The sequence below is a fragment of the Mercenaria mercenaria genome, chromosome 15 (genome assembly GCF_021730395.1).
Source record: "Mercenaria mercenaria strain notata chromosome 15, MADL_Memer_1, whole genome shotgun sequence".
NCBI classification, from domain to species: Eukaryota; Metazoa; Mollusca; class Bivalvia; order Venerida; family Veneridae; genus Mercenaria; species Mercenaria mercenaria.
Window position 1 is genome coordinate 68,413,741 of NC_069375.1, and position 15,735 is coordinate 68,429,475.

Consider the following 15,735-nt stretch of genomic DNA (forward strand, 5'->3'; position numbering starts at 1 on the left):
AAATTTATGTTGATATGTCATTCCATTAGTTTAGTAAATATCTATAGTATTTAACAAATTAAAATTTATTCCTGTCTTACCTTTTGGATAAATTTCAAAATTTACACGTAGGGCTTGGCGTTGGAATTTTGTAGTTTTAATTTGAAATTTAATGATTTCCTGTTGAGGATTAATGTTTATATTCATTCGCAAAAAAAAACCCAGAAATATAAGCTATATATAGCATAAACTGTCTCATGTCACTGTGGAGTACCGAGGTTGGAAAAACAAAAAATGACCCGTTTAACACTTGCAGGAAGTGTCACTTTTCATACTGTTTATTGTCATCTATATTTTAAGCATAGTCAAATACTGTATGATACACGTACTTGACACTTGACACTTGACACTTTTCTATTTTTGTAAAGAAACAGTTGCACAATGTGATATGTATTATGAACATACATTAATTATATCAGGCCTTTTTGTTATAGAATATTATATAAAATATATAAAGAAATCGTTGTTTAAGTACTTTCTAAGTAAACCACTTTACATTTCGGCAAGGATGGTCACCTGTTTTTACCAGCTTAGTTTTAAATATAATTTTATAATAAAATTTTATTAAATCTTTAGGCACAAAAAAATCAGAATTAAGAGTCTTTGTGTTTTCGTTTTCGGCAAAGGCCGACTCTTATTTTATCCAATTGTAGCTAGTTTTAACAGTTTTGAACCAAATTTACACAATTTTTACATGTTTTACATAGAAAAGAAACAAAGGTAATAAAACTTTAATAAGAAATGAGCCGTGCCATGAGAAAACCAACATAACGGGTTTGCGACCAGCATGGATCCAGACCAGCCTGCGCATCCAATCTGTCTGGTCAGGATTCATGCTGTTCCGTTACAGTTTCTCCAATGCCAATAGGCTTTAAAGCGAACAGCATGGATCCTGACCAGACTGCGCGGATGCTGGTCGCAAACCCACTATGTTGGTTTTCTCATGGCACGGCTCAAATAACTTTAAGAAATCCAGTAAGAATGACATAGGAAAATCCAGAAGTGAGGAAGTACAGTAAACAAGCAGACGACGACAGGCAACCGAAAGCAGGCAACAGGTAAACAGGTAATTTTTGGCTAAGAATTATACCGAAATTGAGGTGTCCCGTACTCAGGAAATGCGTGTAGATCTTTTATTATCCAATAGATTTGCTTCCAACTTTCCACATCGATAAAAGATAGATAAAGCTAGATTGACAGGGCATTTTCATTAAGATATCAGCATTAAACTAAACAAAATTACTTAAAAACGGCCTATTTTCAGTAAAATTACCGGTAAAATTTCATACAGCGCGGTCGTAAATAGCTATTATGTCTAAAAAGTAAATAAATTGAAATTAATGCGGATATTTAATTTGGACTTTCGGCTAGGAAAGGCAAAAAACAGAATTAAAAAATCTTTAATAATAACAAAATGTCATCAATTTAAAAACATACAGTAAAGCGAAATTGTTAACCATAATGCGAATAGTAAAGTACATAGAGTAACATATTTATCGAGATGACATATAGACGTGGCGTGTAAGCTGAATGGAAGGTAACGGACGTAAATACATTGTTGTTATAAATGTGTAAAAGTTAGTTTATATAATGAAAACATACGTATTTCTGTTGGAGTTTAAAGCACTGACTTAAAAATATTTTTATGATATTTATTTTGCATCCATGGAAAATTTATCTGTTATCATGATATATATTTCTAGATTTTATTAAATCAATCATTTTTATTGCAAAAGTTTCATGAACATTATCGGGTGAAATTCAATTCCGTTTTAAATGCAGATATTTTATATACATTATAAAATCATTTTCGATATTATTAATTTCACTATGTAACACCTTCAACGCCTTATTTACATGTAGCAGACTTGATCACTAAAATATTACAGAAAGCTGTAAATATATGATTTTTAAACTCGTAATCTGATAATATCTGATAAAAATTAATTCACTATATAATTGAGCCGCGCCATGAGAAAATCAACATAGTGGCTTTGTTACCGCGCAGTCTAGACAGGATCCAAGCTGTTCGCTTTCATAACCTACTGCAGTAAGAGAACCAGTTAGCGAACAACACAGATCCTGATCAGACCGCGCGGATGCGCAGGCTGGTCAGGATCCATGCAGGTCGCAAAGCTACTTCGTTGGTTTCTCAAGGCGCGGTCATATTATGCAAAACTCCTGGGAAATAATAAGATATAAGATAACGAAGTGAAATCTTCAATTACCTCATCGTTAGTTCTAATAAGTCCTTTAATTCCTGATCTGTTTCTTGTCGTCACACATGAATTTTACAAGAAAATGCGAAATTTGATTCTACCGTTGTCGAAGTGTCATTATAGGTTACTTTTTAATTCCAGCGTAATTCTGTAACTTTTAAGTTAAACACAATATCACAACTATCATGAACAATGACTGTTTTCATGTCTTTAATTTTCACGTGTACTTAATGCTTGACTAGTAACATTTTTATTGGTTAACGAACTGATCAGTGGAAAATTTAGAACATAGCATGAAACACTCAAATAAGTATCAATTATAATTAAATTCATATCTCGGAATTAAAACAAATGGGCATCATTGCACTTGGGGCAATTATCGACCACAATACGTTGATGAATGAAATCGAATTTTGGATGTGTGATGTATTTTCGCAACTCAGCCATCAACATATTCAATTACTTCAACGTAAATAGTGTTTTATTAAATATTGTTGCAATATTATTCAAAACCAAAATCATCTGGTTAAAACGAATTAGCTAATTATAGTATACGAGTCCAATGAAATAACATAACACCGGAATTTTAAAAGCAGTGACAGTCTTTTGTGCATTTATGAAATTATAGAATTTAATGGAAATTATACTTGAAATAGAATAGTTAGAATATATAAATGCTTGCAAAATACAAAATACTATTTATTTTCATCTTGTCTAAATAAATTAACAAATAATACAGTAGTACATGTATATATACATATATTATACAAGTTCAAAGACATAATGACATTAAATTTCATAACCCTGATGTTTTAAAAATATAATCCTTGCATTTATTAAATTATATAAGTTAATGGAAATAACACCTGAAATAGAGAAGTAGAAAGAAAGAAATGATTCAAAAATATAAAACATTGTTTAATTTCTCCATTTCTTATCCCATCATAGTGTTGAAATTTTAAATTAATTGTATACATAACAACAAGCTACTGCATTTACCTGTAAATCGCGGCGAATCATCGCAATTCACCGCAAACCACCGGCACTTCATCGCGATGCGCCGCGACCGTCATCGCGGGACACCGCAATCGATTTTATTGCATTTGGTCGCGGCGGACGCTGTTAAATGTATTGCGGAGATGCATGAAAAAACACGCATCCCCGCGGCTCAGGAAATTGTCCGCGCTAGGGTCCAGTCGCGGGGAAGCGCGGACTTTGAAAAATCCGCGAGCCAGGGACTGTAATTGTTTTCCATTTTAAGCCCTGAAAGCCCGTTAAATCATGCAGGCGGAATCATTCGACAAGAACTTCAAATAATTTCTTACTACGATAAAACAGACTAAACTTGGCCATAACCTATCAAACATTCAATGTGATGAGGTCTTAAAAAACCTTTCATTTTACTTTCAGCCTAGGTGACCCTTAAAATCTGCCAAGTATCTGCTGAATCAATTGAACAAATATTAATGACAACCTGACAAGAAAGCTACAGATCAAGTTTAAGGATGACCCATCTAATGGTTCAAGAGGAGAAGTGATTGGGATTTTTTTTAAATAGATAATTATTTTTCCTCTGCAGCCCCTAAAATCAGTCAAGCTTAACCAAGAAAAAAATGCAGAGGACGTTACATGGATACTGCAGAACAATATTAGTAAGCAGTGCCTGACAAGAGGTTTCTATTGTATACATATTAAACAAAGTAACCACGCTTTCTTCACTTCTTTTTGACGTATCATAAAAACTTGAACGATATAAGCATAGGACTACTAAAGGAACTGCGCGAATTATTTGAAAATCGAATCTGCAGTTTCTGACATGAAAAAATTGTTAACGTTCCCACCATATTCATATAGGGAAAAGAGGCCACGCTCCCTAGAAGTTATAATATTAACGAAACGGTAAAACTAAAAAGATCATGGTAAGCTTTCAAACAAGGAATATTTCTGTTAAATTATAATGCAATCTGGCGATATGTTTCTGAAAAAAGGAAGATTTTCCACCTTTCCACTACATTGTATATACACAAAGATGATAGTGAAAATGCCCTGGTTTTTTTTGTTGTCTTTTGTTTTCTTGTCGTTCTTTTTTTTGTTCATCGAAATGTGTGATCATTTTTTGTAGAAGGAATAATGCAGGGATTTATATATATGTCAAATAGTTTGAAATCCTGCTCGCGGTTTCGGAGAAAAATATTTCGTTTCCGTTGACAAGGTACCTAGAGCTCTATTTGGAATAAGAATAAGTTTGGTAGAGGACCAGTAAATGAATGTTTGGGCTAAGTTCATCAACATCCATTTCTAAGAAGGTATCGTTTGAAGCAAAATGTTAACGGACGAACGAATGGACGTAGTACGTACGGTGAGTAATCACAGCAGGTTTCTCAAAGCAGATTGTGCTCAGGTGAGCTACAACATTACTTGAATTTCAACAAAAATTCTATCTATACACATACATTACTTAGTGTACATTAAACATTTTTACGACATCGACATGTTGCAGAGTCCGAATACATCCAAGCGATCTTAAACGAAATCATATATTTCATACCCACAAGTAAATTACTTAGCTGTGATTCATTTGTTATATTTGTAAGTTTTTCTGTCTTCATTCGAGTGGTTTGACAATCAAATATTACACATATATTAAGATATCTGAAATGAAACAGAATCAACTAAAAGCGGCTGTTGGAATAGCAAACGTTATGACGTCGCGTCTGAACACACACTTTGGTAACATGCTGTATAATGCACGTGACCTATATGGCGAACTTAATTGTCTTCTAAATAATTTGATTACGCCTGTAGACAACCATTTTAAAATTGATATTGGTATATTGTTTTGCAAGATATTAAAAGTACCAATAATGATATGTCTGAACATTGTTTCGCATTATATGTCCTCGAAGGTGGACATATTAACGTCCTACTGTACATGCGTGCGTCCGTATAAATTCTTGTCCAGACTGTAACTCTGTCATCCATAAAGGGATTTTGAAATAGCTTAGCATAAATGTGTGGCAGTCTTGAATGCAATAGATTAAATATTTTTTTTAAGCTGAGTTAGAATCTATTACCCTTTGACCATAATTGTAGTTTATGATCATTCAGGTGTATTGACCTTAGGTCAATTTGTTCCCACTAAAAGTCTATAATCTGACTGGTTAAGGCATCTAGTGACAATTACCTGGAAAGCCTTGATAGTGTACAATATATTTAGTGGAAGTCATCTTAAATCTGTAACATAAGATTTTAATGGAGGGATTTATTAGTCAGAGGATAGTTGATTTCATTTGTAAGGTACCTATCAGTTCTTGCTGGTCTTATAAATTGATAAATAATGATGTTTGGACTATTCTGATTTAGACAGATTAGTATATTTTCAGTAAAGTTCATGTTTAATAAATGATAGTCTTCTCACACATCACTATCATTCTTTAATTACATCTTTAACAATTTAATCATTTGCAGACCTGATTAACCTGAATTACAGAGAGATTGTTGTGCTGAGTATGTTTTGGTGCAACTGGTGATGTTAGCTAGTAGTGTTGGTGCATTTAAGTCCACAACATGGTAAGCATATGTGTAAGTTATGTACATGTGTAATAAGTAATTGCATATCTTTAATGCATGTGAACGTTTACATGCATTTCAAGTACATGTCTTAAGTATATGTTTTATAATTAGCAATGTGCCACTACACACAACTATATGTTTTGGCCTTATTATTATTTGAATAAGAGACTGTTGTGTTTATTATAGTATGTATGATATTCTGATGTACCTATTATGTGTATAACCTGATAGTAAGTTTTGTTAATGTTATATACTTTCAGGATGTTTCTCTTTTACCAACATATTAAATTGATAAATGTATTACGGCTTGTTTCATACACATGACATACAGACGGACCTACCCCTTCAGCTCCACTGACATTTCTACTTCCTTATTTGGAAAAAAAGGACTTTTTAGTAAAACTAGCAAAGTGACAAATATTCAACATAATGAGACAAAGTGTCATGTGCAAGATCAAGACCCCTTGATCAAGGTCAAGTTTATACTGAGAGGTCAAAGGTTAACAGGGTCTGTTTCATGTCAGGACCAATAACTCTCCCATCCATGAAGAGATTTTAAAATAACTTGGCATAAATGTTTTGCATAATGAGACGATGTGCCAGGTCAATAACTTTGCCATTTATCTGGGAATTTAAAAATTGCTTGGCAAAAATGTTCCCTATAATGAGTGGAAATAAATTAATAAGAATGTGTACATAACAATGTGCAGCGGCCGACCTCGCCAGGCTGAAATATGTTGAATAGTCAGATATTGACATGTTACCACAAGTCCATTTGTTGTGTTGTAAGAATAGGGATAACACAACTTTGCTTCGTGTAACAATATCTACAGAATCATGAGGGATTGGTTTTAGCAAGCCCCTCGTCCACTCCAAGCTTACCACCCCAACTCCTTTCAAACAACAGAATAAGTAAAGCGCGTTAACCTTCGTATTTCTAAATGAACATCTTAAATGATATGCAATTAACAATCCGCACGACGATTTAATCAAAGTTGTTTCTCATGAAATTGTTACGGCCGTCTTCTGTATTTCATATGAATTACCTCCCTTTAAGGGATAATTTAAAAAAGGTTGCAAAATACCTTCTGTTAGGCGGTCTTCTGTGGCGATTACAGGAAGAAAATGAAACAAGTAATTGAGACAAAGGTTTTCATCATTGATAGCCACTTAGTAGTGTAGTGTATGCAAATTTCGAACCCATTGAAATATCAGCAATGTTCATGTCTCCTATATATGCGATGTTGAAACTTCCGTTATCTGGGGATGTGGAAGCATAGCTGGCTTAGGCGAAGGTGCCGTAAGAAAATTAAAACAACAACCTGTATTTTGTTTGATGTTGTTGCTTTAGTGCTTCTAATAGACCTTTATCACGGACACGTGTTACAGGTTAATATTTTACTTGATAGCATTCATAAATAAACTCTTGAAAATATCGTATGACTTCGTTTTATTTCTCACCAAATGCACTTGTTCCAACTCCAAACGTCGAGTAGCTAGCTGTAGTAACATCATGTACTTATAGTTGTAAGCCGTAGCATTGTAGCTAGGATGCCGTATCAGGTAATACCTCTGTTTACTTATCTAACCTGTGCACTTTATATTTATCCTTTTGTTATGTAAATTACCGGACTGTATCGGCCAATCGATATGCGTAAAATCAATCAGAGCCACCATCGATTGATATTGTACATATCATTGACGTACATGCCATCATTATTTACATTAAATATATATTATTTCATATATATTTACAGGTAATATATATTGCATCGTCTTTATTTTACATTTTTCTATAATTGTGTATACTTTGATGTAATTATGTTGTGTAATTAATGCATTTGAATACCTTTATATGTCCTATCTACATGTCTTTGTTAAATCTATTATTAGCATCCATCCGCCATATTTGTTATTGTTTACAATTATTATAAAAAATCAATCAGAGCCACCATCGATTGATATTGTACATATCATTGACGTACATGCCATCATTATTTACATTAAATATATATTATTTCATATATATTTACAGTTGTCATTACTCGCCGTTAGCCCAGCTAAGAACCCAAACCCCAGATAGAACTTTCAACAACATTAACAGATATATACGCTATATATACAAATCACGAAAGCCAAATCTGTAACACACGGACATGGAAATGTAAATGTAAACGTACTCTGTACTTCATTCAAATTTGCGGGGTTTTCTCAAACATGTTTTAGGAACTTGTACTAAGAATATATATGATTATAAATAAAAGCGCATACTGAGATAAAGGGTCTAGGTGTTTTGAAAAATAAAATTTTATTATTTTGTTGTCTCATGTTTTGGTGATCAGGGTGTAATTGTCAGTGGGTTGGAGGAAAATTAATACTTAGAAACAAAACGAGCTGTAACACGACCTTATACACTGGCTCCACCTGCTTTTGGTGGCAAATGAGATGAGTCGAAGAAAGAGCTAATGATACTTCCGAGGTGGCGCTAAGTTGTAAAGAAAGACTACTTTTTGTAACAATTTGGAGCAATATTTCAGTTAGACGGACAATTTGTTCCAGTCATAAATGATTGTCACTTACATTATATGTAGAGCGATTTACAGTTACTGTCTTAAGTCAGCACTTCTGAGAAGTGAAATAGAGCCTGTTCAAAACGAAAGTTGAAATAGTACCGAAATAGGCTGGGAAGGAGGAAGGATACTTCATTACAAAATGAATCATATAGTTTACTGATTGTATTGTTTTGACTTGTCTATATACATTTTTGAGAGGCGAGAGGAAGCCATTGCCACTCGTGTAGGCGTTAAGAATTGGAGCATATGAACTATTTACCCCCTAACCAAAGTCAATCCTTAAGTAATGCTTTTTGATTTAGAAGGTATCGAGAAGCATGATGTAGATATCTAACCAACATTGTTGCAAAATATGAGGTTTGATGATCATAAGGGCAGTTGATAGTGGAGTTTAGAAGGTGACCAACTTTTACCCACATCGGCACAGACGTCGGTGTGATAACAATATAACCCTCCTTATTCGCTTAAATTGATTGAGCCAAATAACTGTAAATAAGAATGAGATATTACGATAAAACTTTGTTTATAGGAAGTATATAAGATAGAAAGGATTGGATATATTGGAAGCTGCAGCTAATTAAAACTTATTTGTTACTTAGAATAGAGATAAAAGTTTGCGGTTAAACTTGGGATATAACATGCTTACAAAAACTCCAGCTTAAGATTCATTTCAGGTTGCTTGGGTCAAACGATAAAACGATAAATATTGTTCTCCGAATTACTATACTTATTTGAGTGACCTAGTTTGACCAAACTTATTTATTATGTAGAGACATAGCTGTGGGCTGTTTGAATTCAGGTCAATTTTATTGTACCTAAATAAAGAAACAGCTACCGGCAAATGAATTTAGTTCTAATTGAGACACATTGTCACCAAACTTGGTGTATTGATAATGTTTATCAGGACCCACCTTAAGAGTGTATTTTCTAAGATGAAAAAAGATCAACTGTTCAAAATTTGTTTTACTGATTCGGTTGATTGTTATCAGACTGAAAAAATTAAATGTCGTAAATTTACAAAACTAAAAGAATATTTTATCAAATGGCAGACAACAAGTAAAATTAAAGGAATGCGACGTTTTATTAACTGAACCTGGTAATTGTTCGTAATATGTAGATATATATGTTCGTCTGTGTTCTCCTTGCACAGACAAATTTTATTCCCAGCAGAGGATAACACTGCACTGCCAAGAATTATAAAAATATGCTGTGTCTTGATAATTAGGCAAAAACCCTAAAAACATTTGAATTTTTTAAAAAAAATAAAACGCATCTCTGCGGTTATGTTTTTCAATTTTTATGTTTTGAGAAATCCCCCCAGCTTTTGACCATAGTACATAGTACATCTACATTGTCCGTGTCCGTTGTAAAGGTCTATTTGGAGTCAGAAAAGGGCAGATCTTCAAATTCTGAGAGATATCAACATTTAATTGCCTTTAATTTGTCGAAAAGGATGCTTGTCACAACTAAAGCTATACTTACGCATATATTACAGGCAGCCTTAAAGGGGGTGCAGGTGCACGGATATATCCCATATGTAGAATCAGGCAAATTGTAAGAACCAAAAGTAATCCGGGAGGAATGCAGATTAACCTTTTCTTCGACCTGTTGAACGAGAGAAACAATTTTATTTAAAGTTGATTTAAAGTCTTTCTATTTCAATACATCTGATGAATTCGTCCCCTATTCAAATTTACTCTCAGATGGTGGTTAAAGGTAATGAATGCATTAACATTTGTGCGACATACTGTCATTTGTAGACAACTGATACACTGTCAGAGGCGGTGTTCACATCGAAATATAGCGGAACTGTATCATATTACATTTAATTTCCTTTAACTTACTGCTGTTATCAGTTCGAAAGGATGAAAAGTATGCTATGACCCATTGCAAAGCCAACTTCTTGCCAATAAACACAAGGCATGTCCTTTTTCGAGAAAAAAACCTTTTGTGTCCTAAATTTATTGCAGGCTCAGTTATTTTATCTACAGGGTGGACTACTTAAATATAATGGTGTTTGTATATGGATCCAGGATTAAGTTAATTCTGAACTGGAAGAGAGATTTAAAAATAAAACTTCAAAAAAGTTTTGCATTAAGCTAGATTTAAATTAATTTTGCTGTGTGTAGATAAATACTTAAACTATAAAATAAAACGAAAACAATATCCATAACATATATAGAAAGAACAAAAGTTTCGAAGGTTTGATTGGTATATTGTCTGATAGCGAGACAACTTATCCCCGTGGTACAGCTAAATATTATGACTTCACTGAAGTCATAAAGCCGCCATCTGTTATAAAAATTCCACTAATTGTTGCTAACGCACGATCACCTAACACCTGAAACAAGTAACTGTAAGTCTTGAAAATAATTCCAATAAAAAGATTCTCTGAACTAAGTGAAAGGGTATGTACAGACACAGTTTACTAAATCTGTTATTGCTTTTGTTGTGTCATATGTATGTTATTATTTAAAGCCATATTTGATTAATTTTGTTTCCAGATTTAGTGTAATAATTTGAAAATTATACTAATAATGTAAAGAAAAATCTCCGCTGAACGTCAAAACAATACTTTTGTGCAGAAAACAAATATAAAGGATCCTTCATGCTCCTTCTGTCTACGTTACAAGCTTATCCTACGGTAGGTTATGTGACATGCCCACTCTACAATAGACGGAATGACATGCAAACTCTACGATACGCTATGTAAAATACTAACCATACAATTGACTACATGACATGCTTACTCTGCGATATGCTATGTGACTTGCTAACCATACAACATACTACGTGACATGCTTACTCTGCGATATGCTATTTGACTTGCTAACCATACAACATACTACGTGACATGCTTACTCTGCGATATGCTATGTGACTTGCTAACCAACAACATACTACGTGACATGGTAACCATAGATAGACCAAGTGACATGCAAGTTCTACGATTGTTAACCCTACGATCGACTATGTGACATTCGACAAGAGAGCAGACCTGTGGTAATTAAAAATGTAATTGTAATTAATTGCAATCAAATTACATTTCCTAAGTAATTGAATGTAATTTGTAATTGGGTCATTTATCAATTACATGTTATTGTAATTTAATTAATTACAGAGCAGGTTTGGGGTGTAATTGACAATTACATTTCAATTACTTTCCAATTACATGGCACATGCTTATCCACTATGTTGAACAAATAGTATATATATATGTTTATTTCCAGTGAAACTTCACATTAACATGCTAATTTGCATTTTGTAGCTGTGAAAAATAGCAATAGAATATTATGGTAGGTGTTAATCCCTTGGACATAGCTCCTTTGTTCTGTTATAATTGTTTTATTACAACCAACTGGTAATTTATGATGATGTTTGCCACTATGGTTTTGGAGAAAATGATCAAATTATGACTTGAAATTGTTATTTTCATCATTATTATTAAGATTTTTTATCGGAGCAAAAATTTAAATGCTTAGCATTTAGTTTAATCATTTTTATCTGTGATGAAATTCTTTGTATTAAATGATACAAACAACATAGCATTTGACACCACAATTCTAACCAGATAGAAAATATAATTATTGTTGTAGACATTACGAGTATTCTATAGTTTTAGTGACATAGTTATTCTAGGATGGCTGATGAATGTTTTGCAACTTATTTTCAATGTGGTCCTTTAGATAACATGAAGTGTCAAGGATGAAAATTTTAGATATAAGTTTAAAATGTAAGTAAGTAAATACTGAACTATACTAGTTAAATTTGAAACATACTGCAGAACCATGATCATATAAACTTCTGAGAAATTTAGACCTCAGAGAAATACCCGACTTTACATGCATCTTCCCTAACCGAATTCTGCTTGACAATGCATTAACTTTTAATTAGGGCTGACTTTTTAGCTACTTTTTTTTACTGTTTTTCGGCAAACACACATTTTACTTCTACTATTTTGAAGTAAATGAAGGTCGCTGAACTTGCCCCTCATCGATGTGGGTTCGAGCCTCACTCGGGGCGTTGAATTCTTCATGTGAGGAAGCCATCCAGCTGGCTTACGGAAGGTCGGTGGTTCTACCCAGGTACCCGCTCGTGATGAAATAATGCACGGAGGGGCACCTGGGGTCTTCCTCCACCATTAAAGGTGGAAAGTCGCAATATGACCTATCATGTGTCGGTGCGACGTTAAATCCAAAAAAAATCACTATACCGGTGAATTATCATGTATATGTAGTACAAAGTAAAGAACTATGCAACAGTGTTCTAGAAAGAAGCACCACATTTGGTGTTGTAACTGAATGCAGTTAATTACAATTTGCAATGTAATAATTAAATACATTTTAAAGCGATTGACCCCAGGTCTGCGACAGTGTGTGACGTGTTAATCCCATGACAGATGAAGTGTAATGCTTACCCTAGGATGGGAAACTAAACTGAAAAATACCTTTTTGCCTGCAGGTCGAGTTGATTCATTGCGAAAATAAGAAAAAAAAGTTTTATCTATTTTCACTTCTTCCACTTCAAAAACAATGAAATCCACGAGGTAGCCAGCTTTAGTATCTGTTAGTCAGTCTAATCATCACAACTGAAATGAAATATTAATTTAAAATCAATTTCATGCGACATTCTTTGAGAAGGAAGAACATTAACCTCTCAAGGGTCGTAATGCCTTTGGTTATAATGTGACTGCCATATTTTAATAAACATTAACTAGCTGAACATCTTTTCACTTCATATTATTGGCATCTGTTACCAAATTTACAAATGTTATGTCTAGTTCAAATGTTAGAACCATTAGAAATCTTACAAAATATGTGTATAGTGCAATGAAAATTAGGAAAGAAAAACTTGCAGTTATTGCTGCTTCTTAGAAAATGTGTAATAGTTATAATGTGTACTGTATTTGTTTGTTGTATTGTATGTATATATTTTCAACCTCTTGGCCATATTTATTTAATGTGCTTGTACATGGTCAAAGGCATTGTATAAATGCTGATTTGCCAATAAACTGAAACTGAAAACTGTTATTGTTGTCTCATTTTTTGTCATAGGTTTGAACATTTGATTACCATAATAGAACGTCTAAATAAATTTATTGTTTACATTATCTCCCTTTATGATCCTTACAGTACAGTTCATCTTACCAAACTTTTTTTTCCAAATATATTATAAATTAACCTCCACCTTTGGTGCCACGCCTGTATTTTACAAATTCAGCCTATATTTATACGCGCTACTTTTTTAGATTGTTGTGTTTACTAACCTGTTTCAAAGTTAGTATGAATTCATTTTATATCAGTTCTAGTTTGTGTTAATCTCTATGGAAAGACTGCATTTGTCATTGCAAGAAATTTTATCATCTTTCCATTCCACCTTTTTCCAATTTTCAGAAAAATATGTTTTCTCTATTTCTGGAAATATGTAATCTCTATGTGCCGTGTTGCGTCTGTAAAAAGTCTCCCCCTACTTGGATTCAGTGTTGTTATATTTTCTGGTCCTTTGAGATCATGGAGTCCGTGTAATAGAGTTCCGCTTAAGCCGGTGATAGAGGGCGTGAGAGGTGTTGCGTATTTTATTACCTCTCATGAACAGACTCAATCAAACCGAGTCTGCTATCATTCTGCTTGGTTGCATTCTATGCCGACAAATTAAAAAAACCCACAGGTTTTAACAAAGTACTCTGCAGCTTCAAAAATAAAAAATATATTTTTCTTTTAAAATAATTTCATTAAAAACCCGGAATGAAACTTTAATCTCATACTGAAAACCAATTTACAATAGTTTTGTCCTTATTGATTGTCAACTCGCTTTATGGTAACAGCTGTGACTATTACAAATTGAAGGTTGCACGCAAAATATATATATTCCTACAATATATAAAAGCCACTCGGCTTGCCTTATCACGTTCTTGTCTCTGCTTCGAATGTTTGAGAGGCAACGAACTAAGGAGTTTAAGGTGATCCTGCTGTGAGCTAACAGGTGGGACGGCCTAAGAGGATCAATGCTTCATTCCGGATGAGCCATCAGGTGAGGTGGCTTAAGAAAGGCTGAAAGTTCACCCCGGTGTCGGTTGCACGTATAATGATACATGCCCGGTACCGGGGTTAAAAGTAATGTGTAACAGACGAGGCTTTTGCATTTTTTACTAATTTTAGAATACATATAAATGAGTTTACATTATTTAATATATAATTGTTTGAAAGAAAGAAAATTTACTGATAATTTAAATACTCAATATGTTACAGCGAAAAACAAACACAAGAAAAAAAGATATTTACCCGTTCACGTACCGACTTAACCCATAATTATATCTCGTAGTAAATATGTAAACACTACAAGTTAAATTGATTAGTATAGTACGTTTACCAGACGAACTTATGATTATTGGACATCGGTGTCGTTTTCTTGAACAAGTTATCAATTTCAAGTTTTGCGACATCGGTATCGTTTTATTGCTTATTGCAAGTAGTGAAAACGATCAATCAGAACAGCTTTATAAATATATGAAATAGGAAATGATTGTTTTTGTTGTTGTTGTTTTTTCTTTTTTTCATTTTGTTTTACATTGTTAATTTCAGTATTTTGAACAATAAATCATGTATTGTTATACCATCTCGTAACATTTGTATGAAAAATATACAATAATAACCACATAATACACTTGTTTTGTCTTGATATTGGCTGTTGTTATAATTGACTCCTGGTAAATATTTGATTATTTTGGTGGAGGAGGTCCGAATGGGTCGAAATATATATTGTTTAAGTAACAAACCCAGTGTTTCCGGGTCCGATAGAATCATCTAAATTGATTATTCCGTACTCATTTTTTGACCCAGTACCCTTGGTGCTTTTGGTAAATTATTTCTACTTAATACTCTCCTAAAGTTTTTAATTTTCATTTGTTTTACCCATCAATTTCAAAGTTAGAAATTTCTTAATTTTGAAAAAAAAGCTATTGGTTTTGACTTAGTACTTTGAAATTTTACTTTTTTTTTTTGCTGGTACCAAAGGAATTCGTCTATAAGGTCTTCGTTGAGAATCAATCTGTATACCCCGACCCTGACCCTTACCACTTAACAGGGATGTAATCAAAGGTATTCCAAGACTAGCGGAAAGACATATAAAACCCCATTTTTCTTTTGTTTTTGTTTCAGTTTTACATTTGCTGTTTTTTTACCAGACGTTATTAATTGTTTTCGCTGACTAGGTGTTAGATATGGTGCTACAAGTTGTTTTTGTCATTAGCTATGGGTACAATTCCGTTTTCTAGCAGTTTGCTGACCCCCTTTACTGACCAACCAAATAAAACCCCCAACCCCTAATGGTGC

General features: G+C 33.4%; 1 protein-coding gene across 1 annotated transcript in view; it reads right to left on the bottom strand.

Moving 5' to 3' along the window:
* LOC123557386 (NXPE family member 3-like) overlaps positions 1-14,807 on the bottom strand; it is a 46,764-nt gene extending 31,957 nt beyond the window's left edge. Inside the window, exons 1-3 of the mRNA XM_053525529.1 lie at positions 14,686-14,807; positions 12,852-12,992; positions 9,887-10,009 (exon numbers count right to left, since the gene is read on the bottom strand). Of these exons, the coding sequence (XP_053381504.1) occupies positions 9,887-10,009; positions 12,852-12,880 (152 nt within the window). The 5' untranslated portion in view covers positions 12,881-12,992; positions 14,686-14,807. The remainder of the gene's footprint in view (positions 1-9,886; positions 10,010-12,851; positions 12,993-14,685) is intronic.
* Positions 14,808-15,735: the final 928 nt, after the last annotated feature.